Here is a 20231-nt window from a genome sequence, read left to right as displayed (position 1 = left end):
CGGTAATGGGCAAGCGTCTCCAAGATAAGGATGATATGCCTGCTGGAAGCAGTGTTTCCTAATTCGACTCCCGTAGAAAAACACAGGATTCTTACAATTAGTTTACCCAAGGACTTGGTACCAGAAGTCGGTGACTGTGAGTCATGGGGAAGGATTTTTGTGGCAGTGTACACGAGATGCTTCGTCAATGGCTGTCCTTCCAACTGTCATTAAACGTGTTCAGGACGAACACTGACCTGAGGCTGCGGTTGAATTGGGAATGAGACTCGTGGGCTCATTTGATGTAGTTTCCGATCTGGTCCTTTCTAATATAAAGGGAGATGCGGTGAACTTTCAAGTGGCTAATGCCTTACGCGATGTCCCCGATGCCGACAAACCCCGACAGTTACCGAGAATTATTACGGCTGCATATAAAACCATTGGCCGCGATAGTTTAGGTGTCAAGCCCTTTACTGCTAAAGATAAAAAGCAAACCCAGGGTGCGAAGTCTGAAACAGACGTTCAACCCACAGCTCCAAAGAAAAATTGGAACAGAAATAAAAAACAGGGGAAACAGCAACAGAAACAGGAGTCCCGTCCCCCATCACCAGTGCCTGCGTCTACTGAGCGCGTTGATTTGCGCGACCGCTCTACGATTAAGTCACATGATCGATTTCAGGTTCCTGATCAACGCTCTCCTCGTTCTTTACAGGACACATCGGCCTCATCGTCCGGTGGTGGAGGCGGCGGCAGAGGTCGAGGTGGCCAACAGAGTCGCGACCAGCCCCGCCGAAAGACTGAAAAGGCAAGCAGGACGATTCTTCACAGAAGAGACCCCAGTTTCAGAAAAAGAAAGTTGCCGTTTTAACAGCGAGATATGCCACAGATAGTGAGAACGTAGCTTCGGAATCAGACATGGGCGCTGACGTTGTTGGAAGGCGCAGCGGAGATTACCATAGTGCAAGAGGCCCTGCGTCCACTACTGAAGGTGACAGCGACTGACCAATATGTTGTTGTAGAGACAGCCGATACTAGAGTAGCTCCCCCTGATAGGCTTTATGAAATTGTCCTTTTAATTGAAGGTGACATACAACGTACCATAAAAGGGGTATTTCGGGAAAATCTTACAACTACCTATGACATTTTGTTAGCAGAGGCTGACTGGCCTCCACCTTTTGTTTTCACGGCTCCGAGAGGGGAGGAGGTAATCCTCCCTAGTTTCGCGCACACGGTGTCCAAGGAGCATGCGCTGAATTTTGCAGAAGAGTGGGCTAAGGCCCTTGCGCCGGCTCTGTACCGTACGCACTGTGGTTGGGATAAGTTTTCCCCGCACCATGAGATTCCCTTACGGTCTATGCCACAGCCTCAACCTCAATATCCCATCCGCCGTGAAGCTCAGGCTTCCGTTGCGGAGATCCTTGAACAATTAGAATATCAAGGAGTGATTGAAACTTGTGTGTCACCGATTATTAACCCACTTTTTACTGTGACTAAGCCTGGCGGTTCGTACTGTTTGGTATTGGATTACCGGCATTTAATAATAATAATAATAATAAAACCATTTTTAAAGCGCCTGGCTACACAAAACAGTGTGTCCCCGCGCTAAATACTGCTAGAACGCCAGAGGTAAGAGCGAGAGTGAGCCAAAAAGGTGCAGAGGAGGGAAGGGGTGTTAAGCAGGGGGGAAAAGGAATGTTTTAAGTTTTCCCCGGAACCTAGTTTCAGAGGGTTCCATCCGAAGGTCGAGCGGGAGTTCGTTCCAGCATTTGGAAGCCAGGTATCTGAACGAACACCCACCCATCCTAGCTCTGGTGATTTTGGGGAGTTTAAACGTCATCGTTCCGGATGATCTCAGGTTCCTGATGGGGCGATGTATAGTGAGTAGATTTTTCAAATAGTCCGGACCTCTGCCATGGGCGATCCGATGCACAAAGCAAAGGGACTTGATTCGCTCCTTAATAGGGAGCCAGTGGAGTTTAGCCAGAGCGGATTTCCCAGATGCTCTGCGAGGGAGTCTGAGCACAAGGCGAGCGGCGGCATTCTGAGCACACTGGAGTTGGTGTAGGCCTTTTTTGCTCAGGCCCAGAAGCAGAGCATTCCCATAATCAAGGTGGGGTGTCACCAAGGCGTGGACTATGGTCTTTCTGGATTCGATGGGAAGGAGGTCTAAAACCTTACGGAGAACTTTCAGTATGCTGAAACACCTGGCTGTCACTTTACTGACCTGAGATTTATAGGAGAGGTCGGAGTCAAGTGTAATGCCCAGATTGCGCACCGAATCCACAGGACGAGGTGGGATACCTAGTTCCGTAGGCCACCACATGTGTGACCATGCTGAAACTGATTTCCCTACCACCAGCAGCTCGGTTTTATCGCCATTGAGGCGCAGGCAATTGCTGTTCATCCATGATGCCACTGATGATAGACAGTTAGAGAAATTGGTGGCATCTTCTCTGTGGTCGGGCGTGAGCTTGAACATCAGTTGGGTGTCATCAGCATAGCTGACAGTGCCCACCCCAAATGCTTCAACTATGCGAGCCAGGGGTTCCATATAGATATTGAACAAGGTAGGGCTCAAACTCGAGCCCTGGGGAACCCCATGGCTTGCTTTCCTGAGAGAGGATTTGAAAGGGGGGCAGTGCATCTGAAAGCTCCTATTGGCCAAGAAAGACTTAATCCAGGCCAAGGCCCGTCCCTCCACTCCCATATCAGACAGCTGAGACAGCAGCGTTGTGTGCAGCACGGGGTCAAAGGCTGCACTGAGATCTAATAAGACCAACGCTGCTGTCTCTCCTTCATCCACTATTTGCCTAAGGCACTCAGTAGAGAAGAGTAGGGCTGAATCCGTGGAGTAGCCCGCTCTGAAACCCGATTGTGAGGGGTGCAGGAGAGATTGTTCCTCCAAATATCCCATGAACTGCCTATTAACCACCTTTCCCACAATCTTTGCACAAAAGGGGAGAAGGGAGATAGGGCGAAGAATTTGGAATTGGGAAATGTGGATGTTGGATGTTGGATTTCTTTTTAAGGGGGATGACCTGGGCAGTTTTCCACGCGTCCAGTACCCGACATTCTTGGAAGGAAAGCGACACAATAAGACTGATCTGGTTGATTATCGTACTCTCCATGACTCCTTTGCAGCGAGCCGGCGGGCAAACGTCGCACGGCGAGCCAGATTGTATGCTGTTGATGATGCTTAATAGTTCCTGTCTCTCAGGTGTTATAAAGCAAGTGAGACGAGAATTCCCCGTGTAGGTGTCTTTGGCTTCTGTAAGTTTGCTCGAGTGGTTCTCGTCCTCTGTGAATGTAGCATAGATTTTGTCGATCTTGCCTACAAAAAAATCGGCAATAGAGTCACACAGCTCTCTCGAGTATGTGTCTTGGGCTTCAAGTCTGGTCGGGACTGTAAGCTCTCTATAGATGGTAAAGAGTTCTCTAGTGGGGTTATCCGCTAAGTCGATTCTGCTCTTGAGGTGGCAGCTTTTTTCTGATCTCACTAATTTCTGGTATTTATTCAGTTCCCTTTTATACTGTAGTTTGTCCTCAGGATTATAGTTTTTCCTCCAGTTACGTTCTAAGTTTTTGCATCTGGCTTTGGCAAGTTTAAGTTTTTCTGAAAACCAGGGGGCGGTTTTAGATTGACTAGCAGGGGGCTTGGATGTCCAGGGAGCTATCCCGTCCAGAGCAGTGGACACCCATTTTTCATAGCTGTTCCAAGCCTCCTGAAGAGAGTTGCTGTGGGGAGGTGGATTTTATAATAGGGCACTTTTAAATGCTTCTTGATTAAAATTTTTCCATTTTCTCCGCTTCATGGGGGGGGGGGTTTGGTAAGTCTATTTTCAGAAGGCGTATTTTCTATAGAGAACGGGATGATATAGTGATCTGACCAGATTATTCTGACTGGAGAGGAGACTTTAATGCCCTCCCAGTTAGCAAAGATGTGATCCAGGAGATGGCCCAGTTGGTGTGAGGGGGCAGTGGATTGTAGATTGAGCCCCAAAGATGTCAATGCTGCAGCCACATCCTGTGCCTCCCTGCACTCACTATCATCCAAATGGAGATTTAAATCACCTAAAATGATGCATTTTTTGTATCGGAGTGCCGGCTGAGTAATAAGATCTTAAAGCTGGTTACCAAACTGTCCCGCACCTCCAGGCGGGCGGTACACCAGCAGACCATTAATAACGTTTCTAGGTCCCATTTTAATAGTGAATAGGCCACTTTCGCTATTAGGTAACGTGGCTTTCACTAAGGTGCATTCTAACTCAGTCCTATGAATGAGGGGTAGCCCTCACCCTCTTTGTTTATGTCTATCTAGTCGAAGTAGACAGTAGCCTGGGGGAATGGCCTCGAGGGCTTCAGGAGACGAATCTTCATTCATCCACGTCTCGGTGAGAAAAAGCACATCAGGGCTGCTCGTAATTAATAAGTCGTAAATTTCTAGTTTATGTTTTTTCATTGATCTACAATTTAATAATAACATGTTAGATTTGGGTGTTTCATGCTTATTCTTCCTAGGGAGTTGAAAGGTCTGATCACAAATATCGCATGACGGGGGTAATAAGTCGGCTTGAAAAGAGTGGTGACAGCTGATAACCACACTTGGGCGTAGAAACAGTAGCTCCTGTTTAGTGTATTGTGCACAGTACCTGTGTGGTCCCATCGTGTCAGATGGTGCAGAAGGACCAGGGGGACCCGCCCCGCGCCCTGGTCTGTCGCAGACGGGCGCAGACGGGCTGGACTCTGGCTTGACTCCGGCGCGAATACGGCGCACCCGCTGAATGCGTCCGCTGCGCGGAGCCATAGCCGTTTGTTTTTATAGTGGCGATTCTCGCCCCAAGGGAGGATAGCCCTACCCAAAATGGCCGCCGCTGTAACTCAGCCCGTGCCCCAGGTAGAACAGCCCTGAAATCGGTCGGTCGCTCTGGGGGAGGGCAGAGGAGCTGCCAACACAGCGCTAAATTCAGTAAGTGAAATTAGTTTTTCTTTATTTAAAAAAAAGAAATGAATGAATGCCTTCACCCTCAACTCGGTGAAGACAGCAAGCGCCGCGATGAATCCGCGCGCTGGTGTAGGTGGGGAAAGGACACAAAGGCAAGTGCTCACAGTGAGTTTTAAAATCAAGTAAAAAGAGTGAAAAGAGTGACCGCCCGGCTCAAGCCTCAGGCGTTAATTGCAGTATTCGTATTTGAGCTCGCATTGCCGTACCTGTGCAGTACAGAATACCCACGGCTCTGTTCTAGTGGATGGTCTTGTGCGAAAACGGTTTAAAACCACACTTGACATATGCAACGTTTTTTTTGCCCACAATTTGGATGGTCTAAGTTCTCAATGGACCAGTTTTACCTGTGGCGGCAAACAACACCAATATAAAATGCCTTGCTATGGGCTATAAGAATAGTCCAGGTGTGTTTGCTGCCCGTATCGTCTCTCTCTTGGAGAGAGTTGACCCAGGTGCGTGTTCATATGTGGATGACATCTATCTCGCAGACGACGAAATTTGGGCGCATCTGTGTCGCGTTGACTGCATTATTTGTAACTTTGCGGACTTCGGTTACAAATTCAACTTTGCAAAGTCTCACATTGCAGAGTACACGCAGACCGCAGGTCCACACGGATTACGGCTGCCCATGAAGGTGTTGCGTCTACTGTATATCAGCTACAACAACGTTTCTGGTGGCGGGGACTGTACAGACAGATGCGTGATTATGTCCTTCAATGTGACATTTGCCAGCAGATTAAACCTTCAACTGCTGCGCGTCCACCCCAGACACAGTTGTACCTTTCTAATTAACCACTTGGTTGTGTTTATTTAGATCACTGCGGTCCTTTTTCTTCTGATACTGCGTATAAGTACATCTTAGTTGCAGTTAATTCATGCACACGCTTTGTGTGGGTGTGGCCACACCGCAGGGCTGATTCGCAAACTGTCATAAGAGACTTGCTAGTAGGTTATTTTATATCTACAGAAGGTCTCTTGGGTTTACAAGGGCGGCCCCATACCGCTGGTCCTAGTAGAAATGGATCACATCATTTTCTACACCAGCTCGCTGCATGCGAATGTTCCCCAAGTGTGTGAGCATGCCTGCGCAGTGCATTATTAAACGCGCCAAAATCAGAGGTGGCCACAGCTGCATATATGTTATGTCTAGAAAGTGCGCTGATCAGACCGAACAACAACCACTGTGTTGAAATAACCTTGAAGTCCTCGGCACACACTGTTCAGACAAAGCTTACCAAGCAAGGCTGCTAGTTTAGAAAAACATATTATTCTCATGTGAAGCAAAACAGTCCGCTAGACTCTAAACATTTATAATAATGTGTGACGTGCGCAAGGCAGCAGAAAAGAAAAATGGCGTTTAAACTTCTAATAAGCTCATGCTAACTTAACGCAGTGTAAATGCAAGGCTCATCCCCATGACACTAATAGTCTCTTTCAGATTTTTGTAACTAGCTTCACCGGAATATTATTTTGAATCAAAAGTGACAATGTTGGAATTTTCAAAGCTCCTGCATCTCATCCCCCAGGAGGTCCCGCAGAGCCTGGCGAGCTCTGAAGTACTGGAAACCACCGGTGAGAACCGTCTGGCCAGACGCACCCTGGACCACCGACTCCCAAATATTAACAATTCCATCATTAAAGAAATCTCTCATTTTGCATATGTCTAGTGAGTGTGGGGCTTGTGGAAGAGGTGTGGCGCAGCGGCCAGGGCAACGGATGCCAAAACCCAGGGGCTCATGGTTCGATCCCCGGTGCCGGCGGCAGATCAGCCCAGCACCATGCGACTCTGGGCAATAGCTTGCTTAATATTCCCGATGGCCCCCAACGCCTTGACACCTCCGGGTAATTGTTTGCGCTTTACAACTACTGGACATTTATGCTGACAGGACAGTTCCTGAAAGAGGGTCTGAAGTAAAGTATGTGGAAGAGGAGCATTCCTTCCTACACGTAGGTGCAGTAGGTTTTGTGGTCCGTGTAGCTAATAATAGGCATGTGCACATTGCGCCGCGATGTAATATTGTTCTAATTCTGGTGCGTTCAATCCCCCCATGTCGAATGGTAATATGAGGACTTCCCATTTGACCCTGGGTTGATTACCAGCCCAAGCTAATTTGATCAGCACTGAGCGCAAGGAGGCGAAAAGTGTACGTTGCATAGGAATAGGAAATAGAAACATTCTGGAATACATATATGAATTTGGGCAAGACTATAATTTTCATTAGGGCAATAAGCCAAACTAAAGAAAGTGGTAATTTAATCCAGCGACCTATGTCGTCTTCCAGTTTTTGCATTGCTTTTCCGTAGTTATCTAGCATTACTACAGCTGGATCAGCATGGACCATTATACCCAAGTACCGATTGTATCTCTATTGTAGGGGGAATACCATTATCGGTTGTAGGGTGGAGGGGGTCAGAGGGAAGATGGTGGACTTACTCTAGTTTACCAGGAGTCCCAAGAGGGTACTGAATCGAAACACTTCCCCAAGTATGGGAGAGAGATTATTTACGGGTTCGCAAACGAACAGAAGTGTATCGTCTGCATATGCCGATATTATAAACTGATGAACCGGGAATCGCAGGCCCCTGTGGCTGTGGTATTCTCTTAGGGCACAGGCCAGCGGCTCAGCCACCAGCGTTTACAATAAGGACATGGGGCATCCATGGCAGGTACCCCTAGCACTCTCAAAGGGGACTGTAACATGGTTGTTCACTCGGACTCTGGCAGTAGGTGCCCTGTAGAGTAGCACAATTAATCGCAAGACCCCACCACAATCCTGCACCATACTGCCTTCATAAATACCAAATCCACAGAATCGAATGCCTTTTCGGTGTCTAAAAAAACAGCTGCGGCCTTCGCTTCCGGATCTATCTGTTGCATCAGGCCAAATGAAGTGCGAAGATTATAGGTGATACTCTATCCTGGGACGAAGCCCGCTTGTTCAGGATGGACTATTCCTGGTACCAGCAGGGCCAGCCGATTGGGTAGGATTTTGGCAAAGGTCTTGGGGTCCATATTTCGTAACGACAAGGGTCTGTACGAGGTACAGTTGTTGGGTGGTTTATCCAGTTTTAAGAGGGCAACAATGAGCCCCTCCCTCATTGTGGGTGGAATCTCTTCCGTCTCAACCATCTCCTCAAAAATGGTAACTTGATGCAGGATCAATAGGTCTTGATAGGCCTTGTAGAAGGCCACCGTGAGGCCATCAGTATCGGGAGCTCCAGTCGCGCACATTCCCCTGAGCACAGCGCATATTTCTGATGGATCTAGAGGTGCCATGAGGTGGTCTCTGTGCGCCACCATAAGCCATCAATTGTTCTTTTTGCATTTGCGACCCTGAGTGGGACAGGTATGCACAGATGCAGGTCCCGTGCTCTCCATGGCACTGGAGTCAAGCTAGCTTGACTGATGAGGGGTGAAACTCCTAGGAAACTTCCTAGGATGCTTATTTCCAGTCCAGGGAGGACCTGGCTTGGCAGTTCCGGCTGGACTGTTCCTATGGGAACAGGGTCAAGACTGATTTGCGTATGGCTGGGTCTAAACTGGAAAGGCATGGGTAGCAAAAAACAATGGATTTAGGCCAGATCTCTGTACTGGGGTGAATATATGACATTGTTCAGCATTCTGTCCATCAATTGTTCTTTTTGCATTTGCCAACCCGAGTGGGACGGGTATGCCCAGAAGTGGGTCCCTTGCTCTCCATGCCACTGGAGTCAAGCTAGCCTGGCTAATGAAGGGTGAAACCCCAAAGCTGGACCCAGCATGCTTGTTTCCAGTCCAGGGAGGACCTGGCTTGGCAGTTAAGGCTGGACTGTTCCCATAGGGAACAGGGTCAAGATGATTTGCATATGGCTGGGTCTAAACTGGAAAGTCCCTGGGGGGAAAAGAACATTGGATATAGGCCCAGATCTCTGTACTGGGGTGAATGTATGACATTGTTCAGCATTCTGTCCATCAAATGTTCTTTTTGCATTTGTTACCGTAAGCCATGTCATGTGTTTGTGCCCCAGGTAGTCCGCCACAGTCTCTACGTCAGGAGCCACGGTAGAGCTCAGAGTAGTATCTGCAGAACCTGTCGGCTATGTGTTCGAATCATATACCGGCTGGTCATTTTCATCTAATATTTCCATGCCCACTCCCAATTCTCTTCTGGAGCCCATCACTGCTGCCAACGTAGTGCCTGGACATTCTCCCTCCCCGTACACTCTGGCAGTCATATTTGCCTAGATGCTTAACTTCAGAATCTGCTATCTCATGAAATTCCTCAAGCTTGTCTCTAAAGTCTTTGAGCAGTGGAGCAGTCCGGTCCATTGGTGTTCTATAGTCTAGATCTCAGGGACTTGACCACGCCTGCATGCTTTCAGATTGTGGTGCCTCCAATATAATCTTTGAAGTTTTCCCAAACCGTGCTAAAGCTAGAGACAGTACTCATACTGTGCTGGAAAAATTCCTCAAACGCCTACACTTGTTTCGCATTGAATGCGGAGTCTAGTAAAGAGTATGGCGGTAAGCAACAAGAGAATACAGTGAATTTCTGAGCCGGGAGACCTATGGCCAACACCACGGGCGAATGATCAGAAAGAGTTCTCTGGCGCGGATCACATTTAGAAACTCGTGACACCAAGAATCTGGATACCAACCAGAAAATCAATACGGGTATGGCTTTTATGCCCTGCCAAGTAGTGTGAAACCTGCTTTCTCTGGAGTGCGCCGTCTACATATATCGACCAGGCCTAAGTGTTCTGACGTGCCTATGATCGCCCTGGAGGCAGAAGAGGGGTAACACGGAGGACACTTTGAAGGATCTGAGGTTGGATCTAATATACAGTTAAAATCACCACCCCATACCTGCAGCAGATCTCCCCACTGATGCAAGAGGGCACTCAGTGTATTGTAAAACTGTGGGTCGTCGTGGTTGGGTTCGTAGACCCCAACCAATAAGAACATATCCCCGTCCTTGTGGCAGCTAGCGATGACAAACCTCTCTTGGTCTATACGGAGCTCCTGAGCAGGAGGGTTGCGTGAAAATAATCTTCTAGTGAATCTAAGGCCACCATCTTATACCCAGGATCTACATGAGGGCGGGGGAACCTCAGCCACGGTCAGCATCTTGTCCTGAAGAAAGGTGCTCAGGGACAGATCTAGGGTCAGTCTCAGCCTGCTGTCTTTCTTGGGCACAAAGAAGTAACAGGAGTAGCCCTTCATGCCCTTCTCTGCCTCAGCGACTTTCTCTATCACCTCTTTGGCATGCACAATGTTGGAAAGGAAGGTGCCATTATCCTTGTTTTTTGACAAAAACACTAACAACGTGAGGTGGGGTAATCATTAAAAGGGAGGCAGTAACTAATTTGGACAAACTAGGCTGCCTGCTGGCCACAGATAACCTCCAGCTGAAGAATTAGAGCAGCTTGGCGCCAATCGAGGAAGCCTACAGGGAGGATAAGGACAGCTACCCATGCTGGTCATCATAGCCATTACTAGCACCTCATCTCCTGGAGCCCTAAAAGGTCTTCACAGGTTGATGTACAGGCTGAGAAGGAACTCTCTGCACTAGGAAAGGCCTTGAGAGTAGCCTCGGAATTTCTAGTACTACTGGCAGACCAGTCCAGAAGCAATAATCCTAAGGAGTGTGCCATAGCTCAGCTATCTTTGAAAAGCTCCAAGGATGAAGCAGTTTTTTCTCCACAAGCCTAGAACTATCCAATAGCATAGCCATCAGGATGGCTGCACATCTCCAGAGAAATTCTTGGTGGGCATCTTTGCATGGCGTTGGAACTGCACATCGGTGTCCATAGCTTGCCAAAAAAATGTCTGTGCTGTCCAAACCAGTCTGTAAAATTTACTTGGCTGCATTCTGTCCACTGTGAGCAGTCTGGTCAAACAAGTTCTGAAACATCTTGGGTAGAGTGAACAAAATCTTGCTAGGCATGTCCAAGAGGGCATGTGTATACCGTTCCAAAAAGCAAAAAGAATTAAGTGACCTCAGAGCCAGACCTGGGTAGAAAGCGATTTCCTAGTGTGTCAATGTGCTTTGATTCCTTGTGCAGTGGAGCTGGTGGAAGGCATTAGGCTTTGTCATACTCACAAAGGTGGGTATGACTAAGTGTGGTATGTTAGTGCAGAATGTTCTTTGCAGGGCAGTCTTGTGATGTAATGGGGTTGAGGTTTCTGAGGGAGAGGAGGCAGTTGGTAGTTTCCACTAGAGGAGTCAGCGGTGGCTCTTGCAGGAGAATAAACTTCATTTTTTATCTGCTTTATTGTAGAGAACTCAGGTTTTGTTGCAGTCACCTCCCAATTTTTGCCCCAATTTTGGCTATTAAATGCAGATTATCGACTCTGACATTGCACTGAGGCTTGCTAGCCAGACCTCAGTGCCAGTGCTCCTTCCCTAAAACAAGGTAAAGTCTAATTGTGCTACAACTGGCTAAGGACTTTAGTTCCCCTGTATGTCCCTAGTAAATGGTACTCTAGGTACCTAGGGCAGGGGTACTAAAGAGGGTCCCTAAGGGCTGCAGCATATTTTATGGCCCCCTCAGGGAACCACATCCACACAGAAGTCAAAGCACCTAATATATGTAAGTCACCCCTACAACAGGCCTTGTAGCCCTAAGGCAGCGTGCCTTATATTTTATTTGAGACAATATCGGCATGAGCAGATATGCATCTGTGCTGTCTAGTTTGTCCAGCAGGATGGCTAGTGATTTAGCATATCAAGGGTAGGAGCTTCAAAGCCCCTGCCGCCTTTGGTATGTGACCCCGGCTTCCTCAAAACTGGGACGCTGCCCTGAGGTCCATTAGGCACCAGGACCGGTGGGAAATTAGCTATGAAATACGTGTGTTGCACCACCAGGCTAGTCATACCCCTAAGGCGGGCTACCTAGGGTGTTCCACGAAAGAAGGATTCAACCATCTTGTTTTTGGTGGAATTAGGAACTCTGGGAAGGGGTTATGGCCACTCCACACAGGGAGTGGTCATATAGGTGGTGTAGTGACCCACTTCCCTGAAGCCTACAGGCACTGACCACACAGTCCTGCTCACCGATCTGCTAACCGCCGGGTATACCTATGCAACAGCAGCCCAGGAGAAGGTCACCAAGTGTCCAGGAGGTCAGCCCCATCGATCCATGCAGTTTTCGAGACACTGATTCACCCCAGAGACTCTCTGCACCAATACCGGGTACTGGAGCCTGTTGCAAGCACCACGGCTTGTTTATGTTCAGCCCGAAAACCTCATCCACTAAAACTGACCTGCACGACGAGGGACTCCAACACTAGAAGTCGTATTGCTGTGTTTCTTTACCCTCTTCTGCAGGTGCACTGAGAGCTTGAGAGTCCCAAACTCACCGGCCCACCTGACAAAACACCTATGCACCCGAGCCCCCCTCCCCAGCCCGAGTCCATTGAAACCAACAGTGTCTCTGTGGTCCTGAGACCCTCAAGTACTGAGCCCCCTTTTGGGGTCTGCTGGGCTGGTCACCACGTGCCACCTTGTAGCCTTTCTTTGCAGGTACTGTTCCCCATTGACACAATGTTTAGCGTTAAAGGCTACCACTGCGAAAAGCACCTCTGCACCCGGATACACCAGGTTAGGTAAAACTGAACTCTTGGTGCTTTTTTGGACCTTGGCCCCTCCTTACCTTAATTCCAGAAAAACACTCTTTTAAGCCGTTTGCAAGTGACCTTCTGCAGTGTATGTTTCTCCCATACAATAACATTACCGCAATTGAGGCTCATGCCTCAAATCTGATAGCTGTATTTTCTAGGTTTCTGAAAATCGCTAACTCAAATAGTACTTACCTGAGTTAAAAGAAATTGGTGTCTAAATTAATATAAAAATGTATTATTTGTATAAATTGGAGTCGGATTTCCTTATTGAGCGTGTCTCTCATTTATTGACTGTGTGTGCAACAAGTGCCTAAAAATAGAAAAGAGGATGTGGCCTAACGGCTAGCGCAGTCGACCTCTAATCTGGGGAATCGGGTTCGAGTCTCAGTAAGGACATGCAACAGCCTGTGTTTCTGGGCAAATCACTTAATCTCCATGTGCCTAACAAAAATGAATGTGTCCTCATGTTACGCAACTGGTGCTCGTGTAAAGTGCTCTGATATCTGATACCTTCGGGTCAAGTTGGCACTATATAAAACTCCGGAATAAAACACTCCCCGATAAGCAGACGGCTGCTCGAGCACACTAATACAAATAGAGCACCTTGGGATTGTTAAAGCTAGTCTCTGTACACTAATAAAGATTACTAGGACTCTTTGCACAGTGCACCTCATTTTGGTACACTAAATAGAGACTTGAACTGACCGCCCCTTGATGTAACACAGAAAAGCCATAAGGGACAGACCGCTTTGGTCACGTTGACCTTCAGGACTTGAACCAACCTACCCTTGATGTAAAGCAGAAAAGCCATGAGGGACAGACAGATGGCAAGCAACACCAAAAGACGCATGTGATAGTACAGCTCCTATAATGACCAGAGGTCCAGAAACTTCAGAAGGCCTACCCAGAAAACATAGGATACATCGGTCATCAATGAGAGTTCAGGCTGCAGTACGAATAATAATCTGTCACACATCAGATGGGCATCTGCAAATCCAACAAAATGATAATTTTGTCTCAAAGACAACCGCAGTGCATGAACAAAGGAAGGCAAAGGTTCCACTAAAGAGTCACATGTGCCAAGAGCTTGCTCCAGAAACATCAAAATCATAGCCATAAATGTTATGGACTCATTGCAAGGACAAAAAGTCCTTCGAAGCCACCATCCTTGCATATGGAGAAGCTGGAATTTTAGCTTATCGTGTGAAAATCCCAAGGTGGACAGCAGTGAAAACTTCACCCGCAGGTGTTCGGAGGATAGTTGTTGTGAGATTACCTTCAAGGAGCCAGTACCACTGTGAGAAGATGGGCGGCAATCACTGATATGATCTTCGTGAATACCCTAGGCCTAGGGGCTGAGGTCAAGCCAAGGAGCAGGACTGTGAACTGAAAATGGTTTGGCACCACCACACAGCATAGGTACTGCCTGTGGGGCTTCAGGATATGTGCATGGTACTACACATCCTGCAAGTCCAAGAACAACATCATGTCCTCAGCGTATAAGACCACCCAAACCTGAGCAAGTGACATTATGAATTATCCTTCTTGAAGGAAGGTGTTCATAAGTCTGGGATCTCAGCTCAGCCTCAGTCCCCAGACTTCCTCAGGGGACAGGAAGTTATCAGGAACTCTATCCCACACTCACTCCACCTTGGCCACCTTGGCACCACCTTGATCATGCCCTTGGAGAGCAACATCTGAACCTCCATGGAAAGAATATTGCAATGATCTTAAGATATTTGAGCACAAACCATGGGTGTGTGGGGAGGAGTTGCCATGAAAGGGAGAGTAATCAAACTGTAGGAAAGTGCCCCTTTTTGACATCGTCACTCCTACTATGTGCCTGGTATCTGATGCAATTTTGACAAAAATGCACTGGGTTCCTGCGATCCAGGTCCCCAGTGCCAGATCTATTCCCCTAAAATGTACAATATTTCCTCCAATTGGCAATTTCTTAGCACCCCCTGTAAGTCTCTAGTAAATGGTACCCCTGGTAACTACGGCAAGGAAGTTAAAGAGGATTCCTAAGGGCTGCAGCATGTATTGTCCCACCCTAAGGTACCCCTCAGGACCAACATACAAACTGCAATTGCAGGCTGCATACCATGGTGCAGAGAAAAGTAAAGACACAACATGGGACACCTTGTGCATGCCACTGTGATATCTAAGTCGATTCTTAGATATTGCAAGTTAAAAGGGAAGCCATTTTAGATACATGTGCTCAACACTGGAAATTACTCAGCTACATGATGGCTTCACTGAACCTAGAGATGTTTGGGATCAAACATCTCGTTTTAATAAACCCACACTTATTCCAGTGATGGATTTATTAAAACGTTCACTTAGAGGGCACTTTAGAGGTGCCCCTTGAAAACCTACAGACTACTAGTGTGCAGGCTGACAGGCATAGACCAGCCTGCAACCACATACAGATTACGGACACCCTGCAGGTGAGAGCCTGTGCTCTCTGAGGGCAGAAACATTGCCTATTCAGACCAGAGGTGTTGTCACCTCCTCCAAGCAGAACGGCTAAGTCATCAGCATATCAAGGCAGGTGGCTTCAAAGGACTCTGCCGCATTTCATTTGCGACACAAGGTTTTCCCAAACAGGGGAAATGCCACCCCCTACCTCTGGCCCATTTGGCACCAGGACAGGTGGGAAAATTAGCTAGTCAGGAGGCGTGTTCCACTCTCAGGCTAGTACCACCCCTAAGCTGGGCTACCCGATGTGAACATGACTTTTAGAATTCCACCATATTTGATTTGGCAGAATTAGGCACTCTGGCTCAGGGTTATGCCCACTTCCCAAAGGAAGTGGTCAGATAGATGGTGTAGACACCCTAAAGATAAGTAGCAAATTGGCTACTACCTTTCAGTCCCCTTAATGCCCTTAAATTGAGTGGCACCCTTGAAGCCAGGAACTTAGATTTGACAGATCAAGAAGAGGACCAAGAAAAACCGTAAGCAAAGCGACAACTGAAGAGTGCTGCAAACGTTTGGCTCCAAAACCTGCCAGCCTGCACCAGTCTTGACAATCACGACCAGTGAGTCGTGCTGCAGCTGATTAGCTTCCAAGAACAACGGAAGACTGCCAGCCCTTTGCAAATTGCCAGTAATCTTCCTGTGAGCAGGGGAGATACTCCTCTGCAGGTACCGAAAATGCAAAGTCCAGTTTACCGACTTGCAGCTCCCAAGCTAGTCAGATGCAGCAGCCTAACAGGAAGAAGAACCTGTGCTCCTGAAGGTGGGATCGGTTTTCCCACCAAGTGAGAGGAAACGAGGACCAACTGCAGTCGCACAGGACCAAATACCTGAGGTACTGGACCCCTTGCAGCAAACAGAGCCCATGAGAGTCCAATACAGATTCCCACTGCACCAAGACCAAGCAGAAGTCAAGGGACGTCATAAGCGAAGAGACCCACTTCCAGAGTGACCCAGCTGTCCTGATTTTGCATCCTCAACTGGCGAAGACCGACAACTGCAAGGCCGTAGGACGCACAGAGCTCAGCCAACCTTTCCACTCTGCATCCAGGTGCCCCAGCCCATGTACGTACTAACTAGCTGTGCCCCCTTGACCCCAGGACTCGTGACTGGCCCCCCAGCTGGGAGCGCTCAGACTTGTTCCCAAATCCCCTTCTGCAGCCTGTTTCTCAGTGCCCTCCGTCCTTTTGCACTGGCGTAGTGCGCACAGCTACCAACCCAACCAGCACCTCTGCACCAGGATGCCTCAGGGCAGGTAACTGCTGGTGGCACCACTTTGGACCTTGGCCTCCTACGAACCTAAGTCCCGATGGAGCCCCCAGGAAACCGATCACAAATAACTGTATGCAACATATGCCTTTTCTCCCATAGGGAAGCATTACTACATAAAGACACATTTAAGTGACCTATTTACTTACCTGTAAAAATTCATACTTTAAAAAGTACTTACTTGATAAAGAAGTTCTTGGTTTCAAAATGTTTATAAAAATACAAGTTATTTTTCTAAATTCATCTCAGATTTATTCTTGACTGTGTCTCTCGTTTATTGACTGCTCGCCCACACTACCGCAAGAGACCATTTACTGTTTCATTTTTGCCTCTTTAAACTAATAAGGGTTGCCTGGACTCTTTACACAGTGCACATCATTTTTGTCCACTATAGTAAAGAGCCTGCTTCTTACATTTGTGGTTCAGCGGTTGCATTTGCTGATACCACCAAGATCAATAGGTGACTCTACAAAATAAATGCACAATAGATTTTAGTTAAATATATTTTTGGGAATTTTTGCCAATTTTTCCAAATTTCCACACTTGAACTGTTAAGGCCTTGTCAAGTCCCCCAGTCCATTTGTATTAGATTTTTTAAAGCATCATAGACAGTTAAGTCTTTAAAAAGTATAGTCTGCTAGATTTTTTCTAACTTTCTAAAAAGGTCCTACCTGATCTAATACCATGTCTGAGACAGAGGATAATACCCAGGTGTTCAATCTGGGTCCTTATAAGAAACTTAAGTTGGCCCATCTTAAGGACTTCTACAAAGCATGGAACCTTGCCTTAGGGTCTACACCTAACGAGGCTCATTTACAGAAGCTGCTTGCTGAGCATGAAACAGTGATGGCAATGGAATAAAGCCCTTATGATACTGAGCAGGGAGATGTCGGTGAGGAAGTTGAGTTCTTAAATTCCCCTACTGGTAGCACCTCCACTAGGAATAATTCTGGTTGTACCTCGGATGAAGTTGAAGAAGAGGGTCCTGAATGTCAGAAACTAGCTAGCAGAATAGCTTTATAAGCTACAATGTTCGTCATAGAAAAAGAGAACGCTTAGGTGAGCCTAGCACCCATCACTGGTGGCAGCAACATTTTGAATAAGGAGAAAGATGAAACTCCTGACCCTAAGATCCCCACAGGGATTGCACCCAAATATGTAGAGGATGATGCTATCACCAAGTGGTTTACAGCCTTTAAAAGGTCATGTAAGATAACCAAGAAGATGTGGAGCTCCCTACTCTTGGAGCTATTATCAGGAAAGTGCAGGGATAGACACCTGACACTGAATGAGGCAGATGCATAGTCCTTTGAGCTCATGAAAGATACCTTGATTGAGTGCTTTAGACTCAACACTGAGGAGTACAGAATTAGGTTCTGGAAGATTCATAAAACCTCAAGTCAAACGTGGGTAGCTTTTGTTGACTTCTCAGTCAAACACTAGGTGGCTGGTTAAAAGGTAACAAGGTGCAAGATTATGATGGGCTTTATAATCTTAATATGAAAGAGCATATGTTAAGCAACTGTGTTTCCGAAAAATTGCATTAGTACTTGGTAGACCTAGGTTCAGACTCTCCCCAAGAATTGCGGCAGGAGGGTGGCCATTGGGTCAAGACTAGGGTGTCCAAGTAGTCTCACACAGGGGGTGACCAAAAAAAAGTGTGTCCCATCCCTCCATAAGAAAAGGTAAGAAGTCTGAGAAGTCAGCTTCTGAACAGCCGCAAGCTCAGGTCCTCTCTCCTCAGGGAGAAGACCTGCCAGCCCCAAAGGGAAGTGAGCCCCAGGTTCTTGGGAGGTACCAGGAAGGGCTTCCAGGTCCAGGAGGGACCCTCTAGGGAAGAACTGTGCCAAGGACAGACGACCTGTCCTACTCTTGAAAGCCTGATAAAGCAGGCTTCTGCACAGGAAAAGCAGGACCTAAAACCTGGTGCCACAAGTACAGAGAGTAATTACTCTCATTGGCCCATTACATTCCCCTAGCTAGGAATCCTTGCCAGAGGAAGACTTGGAGTAGGCTAGTCAGCTACTTCTACTGGCCAAACATGTCCTAGAAGGTGAAGGAGTTTTGTAACTCCTATGATACCTGCCAAGCCAGTGGCAAAACAGGTAACCACACAAAGGACCCCTTAATTTCACTTCCAGTGGTTGCGGTTCACTTTGGGACTCCCTGCAAAACGCATAAGGAGATGGGAAGTCCTATTGCCATGCCTGCTTTTAGATTCCATAAAAGTACCTCAGAAGGGAGTAGGGTTCAGTCTCTTTGAGCTTCTGTTTGGACATCCTGTAAGGGGACCAATGTGCCTAGCTAAGGAAGGCTGGGAGATTCTTTTCAAAGAACCTAAACAAGACATTGTGGACTATTTGTTAGGATTACGTTCAAGGATAAGCCTAAACTGCTCACCCCCACTACCACAAAAGAGAGAATTTAGTGTTATTATTTTTGCCTCTGTAAACCAATATGGGTTGTTTGGACTCTTCACATGTGTGTGGACCTTGTTTTGGTCCACTAGATAAAGAACTAACTTCCCACATGTAATCTAGCAGAAAAGACAATATTGACTTTTGCCTTCTATCTGTCTCATATGGCAGCTGGAGGTAGAATTAGAGAGGCTTGGTATTACGGGCAGTAGGTGAAGAGAAGGAGGAGGACTGTTGCACTTGATGATGGGCTTGCTTCTGCTCAGTACCCCTAGCGTTGAAGCCACAAAAGGACTGAGCTAGCTGTTGGACAGCCTGAGCGAGTTGTGTCTGGAATTAGACGAGGCCTCTCATATGACCAGAATTTCTGATACTGTGGATGGAACAGGAGAGCTGTCAAATAAAACAAGCAGTAGCTCTCCTATCTTTGAAGGGCTGGAGCATGGAATCCACCTTCTCACCAAACGGGCTGGTTCCATCAAAGGACATGTCCGAAGAGAAGCCTGGACGTCTCTAGAACACCTGCTGGTAGGGTGATGAACCCTGAATACCAGTGATACAAACCTAGGGATAGACATATCCCAAGAAACTGCCAACAATACAGCTTCCAGTGGATTTCTTCATTTCAAAATATGATGGAGAATCTATTTTCAAAACTGGCAAAACCAGTTCACGCTAAATGATGACCAGTGCCAGTAGTCAGAGAGCTAAATGAGATACACCCACCACAGAGGCGACATATAGCTTTTCTTCCTCCTCAAAAATATCATCAACCACCCCTTCAATAACAAAAAAACAAAAATGAAATTCTGGGGGCACAGGAGTAAACAATCTGAGCTACGGTAACCTCTAGTGACCAGTGACAATCATCTCACTGGCTAAAGACTTACTGCTTTGGAGTGAGGTGACTCCAACACTAAAATTCAGTTGTTTTGGAGTGTATGGGTATCTCCACAATGGTTGTTAACCCAAAATAGGCCGGAATTTACCAGCTTGATGACTGGGAAATTTCAAGCGTGTGAGCCTATGAAAGAGACCATGTTGGAGAACATGATATAATCAGAAATGTATGTTTTGTGTGCTAAATAATATTAAAATACATATATATTTATTAGACCTTATTTTAACAGAAAATGAATCAGTGAAGCAGAGGTAAGTACTGTACCGTTGTTTTCTAAGTTGCATATCCTCCATCACTCCTTGAATGTGATCAACGTTTTCTTTATTTTCAACAGATACATCTTTCCCATAGGCCCAGGCTGCCTGACCAGTGATTTGATCGAGGAGGACTTGACCTTTTTCACGCAATCCTTGTAAGCCAGAGTCTAACAACAAAAAGCATTTGGTGTTTTTCTTCGTTCAGATATAACAATTAATTCTGAATATAAAATCAAGACAATTAATTGAGCTCATTTGGCATGCTATTTTTCTTACTGAAAATACAACACAAAAGACATGCAACTAGTTTCTCGAAAACCTT

At 46.9% G+C, this 20231-nt stretch overlaps 1 protein-coding gene across 4 annotated transcripts in view; it reads right to left on the bottom strand.

The window, feature by feature from the left end:
* The window catches only part of SESTD1 (SEC14 and spectrin domain containing 1), a 372853-nt gene that overhangs the window by 105228 nt on the left and 247394 nt on the right, over positions 1 to 20231 (bottom strand). For all 4 annotated transcript variants that reach the window (XM_078681488.1, XM_078681487.1, XM_078681489.1 and 1 more), the window contains one exon: positions 19917 to 20076. In XM_078681488.1, the coding sequence (XP_078537614.1) occupies positions 19917 to 20076 (160 nt within the window). The remainder of the gene's footprint in view (positions 1 to 19916; positions 20077 to 20231) is intronic.

This window comes from Lissotriton helveticus, chromosome 3_1 (assembly GCF_964261635.1).
Source record: "Lissotriton helveticus chromosome 3_1, aLisHel1.1, whole genome shotgun sequence".
Taxonomy (NCBI): Eukaryota; Metazoa; Chordata; class Amphibia; order Caudata; family Salamandridae; genus Lissotriton; species Lissotriton helveticus.
The sequence above is the reverse complement of the archived record's forward strand: the minus strand, read 5'-3'. Positions and strand labels throughout refer to the sequence as shown.